At 18.1% G+C, this 3,042-nt stretch overlaps 1 protein-coding gene across 2 annotated transcripts in view; it reads left to right on the forward strand.

Annotated features, from left to right (window-relative positions):
- Positions 1–307: 307 nt before the first annotated feature.
- The window catches only part of LOC102671045 (ATP-dependent zinc metalloprotease YME1L), a 6,291-nt gene continuing 3,556 nt past the window's right edge, over positions 308–3,042 (forward strand). Inside the window, exons 1-6 of one of the 2 annotated variants that reach the window (XM_006623316.2) lie at positions 308–539; positions 924–1,052; positions 1,124–1,507; positions 1,579–1,801; positions 2,125–2,216; positions 2,301–2,544. In XM_006623316.2, coding sequence (XP_006623379.1) covers positions 513–539; positions 924–1,052; positions 1,124–1,507; positions 1,579–1,801; positions 2,125–2,216; positions 2,301–2,544 — 1,099 coding nt within the window. In that variant the 5' untranslated portion in view covers positions 308–512. The remainder of the gene's footprint in view (positions 540–923; positions 1,053–1,123; positions 1,508–1,578; positions 1,802–2,124; positions 2,217–2,300; positions 2,545–3,042) is intronic. The other variant, XM_006623317.2, reaches the window with a different exon arrangement.

The following is a 3,042-nucleotide window of genomic DNA, read 5'->3' on the forward strand; positions in this document are numbered from 1 at the left end:
ATATATTTTTTAATGAGAAACAATTTGGTCTTTTAAATTTTTATTTCATTAGTATTAAAAATGTTATAAAAATGATATATAAAGTAAGTTGTTTTACGTAATTAAATTGTATTTTAAAATAAATGAAGCACGCTTAAAGGTCACAAAACAATTGTTTTAAATTATGATTATTAATTCAACAATTTAATTATAAAATAAAATCTGTTGTAACACACATAACAAAATTAAATTTAAAAAAACATAAGTTTTATGATAAAAATTTAATGTAATTTTAATTTTATAATCTTCAATCAAATATCAATTAGTTTTAAACATTCGGAAGTTTATAGACAGTAGTCATTTCCGTTACCTTGCAGTATCAAAACTATATTTCGTACGAAAGATTATTGATGTCATGTAGTTAATTTTTTTGGATATGCAATAAAAGGAAACAATCAGTTGAATTTAGTTCTATTTAAAAAGGTGAAACTTCCATTTATTTCATTACATCTGTTAAATAGGACTAATCTTCAATGTTTTCTTTCCAACCTCATAATCAGGTTTGTATTATTATAATATTGATGAAATTATAACCATACAAAATCAAATTTAATAGATAGCTCACTATATATAATTTTAAATTTTATAATATAATATATAACATATTTTATAATATAACAAATATATATTAAATTTATTTTTTAAAAATATTTATATATTATAATTTTAAATATACTATATTAATAAAAATTTTCGAAATTTGCATTATCTTATATTTTTATTAAGAACAGAGTTTTTATTTTTCTTATTTTACATTTTTTTACATTATTTTTTATTTTTATTTTATTTAATATTACAAATCACAAATTATTAATTAATATTAAATTGCTATTTAATAGTAAAATATTTACTTAAGAAGAGATATTATTATTTAACATTTTTAGGTGTTATATCACCTGGCACAATTAACTTCAGTAGTTAGTCCAAAATCTACATCATTTTCAGTTAAAGTTAAAAAACAAAATGAATTTAAAAAATCTATGGATGATATTTCCTTTAGTAATTTTTCAGAAGTAAGCTATTATGGTAATGTATTACATAAAATGATAATGATGATTTATTAAATATATATATTATATTTCAGGCTACTAAGAATTATATTGATAAGTTAATAGACAAATTAAAAATATGTGATGTAATTGCAATGTTTGATATAAAAACAAATAATATTTTGGTAGTATTAGATAAATTTTCCACAAAAATTTGTAGGAAAAATTTAGAAAAAAATAATAAATGGAAAATATCAGATATATCAGAATTGAATTTCAAAGAAAACAGAAAAAAATATCATAATTCTTATTATCAATGTACGAAAGAGATTATTTTACCTACCTTGCCTAGAAAATCATCTAATTATCATATACAAATTCGTAATTTTAGAACAAAACGTAATGTAAATGTTGAATTAGAAAAAAAGGCATCATTTGTAAATAAATTTAAAAACTTGTTTGGTCATTTTTCTGGAACAGTAAGATTATATATTATATATTATTTATATTAATATTTTAAAAATATCATAAATAATTTTTTATTTCATAGAATATAGGATATAGAGCAAATATTCTGAAAGAAAAAGACTTAACAGCAATTAAAAATTTATTCAATAATCAAACATCAGTAGAAGAATATAGAAAAATTATATTAGCTTTCATTGAAGGGTATGAAGCAGGACTAGCACGTCAAACATATCCTTATTTTGGATGGTTTAAAGTAATGTGTACTTTAATAACAGGAACTATATTTGTAATGTTTTGGTATGGAGGTATGTAAATTTAGAGATTTAATGAAATTTTCTTTTTTATTCATAATAATATAATAACTATTTTGATAGATATATTTTAATATTATTTTATAATAATTATGTTTTATTATTATCAAAAATAATATGTTGCTATTAAATATAGTAAATAAAAAAATTATAATATTCTGACAATTAATGAAAAATTCAACTCAAAAGAAATATATTATTTATATATTAATTATTTGTACATAATTATTTTATAAATAAACAAACATTAGATTAATATTTAAATAATATTTATATATTTTAGATTATTAATAATAATAATCCATTTTTTCTTGTAGTTTATTTAGTAGGAAGTGGATTACGATTTTCAATGGATGGTATTAAATTTAGACCAGAAACAACAGATATAACTTTCAATGATGTTAAAGGAGTAAGTAATTTATTCTTAGAATTTTAATATTAATAATTTTTTTTCATCTCATTATTTATAATTTATTTATTTATATATAATTAGGTTGCAGAAGCTAAACAAGAATTAAGTGATATTGTCGAATTTTTAAAAAATCCAGAAAAATTTTCTGCACTTGGTGCAAAGCTACCTAAAGGTGTATTATTAGTAGGACCACCAGGAACAGGAAAGACATTGTTAGCTAGAGCAGTAGCTGGTGAAGCTGGTGTACCATTTTTTCATGCAGCTGGACCAGAATTTGAAGAAATTTTAGTAGGACAGGGTGCACGCAGAATGAGAGATTTATTTAGTAAGTTATAATAATATATATTGAAAAAATATTCCAATTATTAAATAAAAATTAATTAAATAAAATTTAAAAAGTTGTTGAAAATATTATTTATATTTTTTATTTTAATTTTCTTTTATATAATTGATTATATTATGAATCATTTATAATCTATTTATTTTAATATATAGGCATGTATATATTGAAAATTTTTATTTAAATCTATTTATGATTTAATATTATGACTATGCCATAAAACTATTTCTAATGTTAATGTAATCTATTTATATATTTATATTATAATTTAATAAATGTTCTAAGTAATTGTATGACATCAAATATTTTTTTTATTTTAAAATTATAAAACAATGTGTTCTATAAAATATAAATAAAATATAAATAAATATAAATAAAATATAAATAAAATAAAAATTATTCATTATTATTTTTATTTTAAATTTTAATTTAAATTTTAAATTATTTTAAATTATAATAATAATTAATTATAATATTTCACAA

The sequence above is a fragment of the Apis dorsata genome, unplaced genomic scaffold (assembly GCF_000469605.1).
Source record: "Apis dorsata unplaced genomic scaffold, Apis dorsata 1.3 scaffold_883, whole genome shotgun sequence".
In the NCBI taxonomy this organism is placed as follows: Eukaryota; Metazoa; Arthropoda; class Insecta; order Hymenoptera; family Apidae; genus Apis; species Apis dorsata.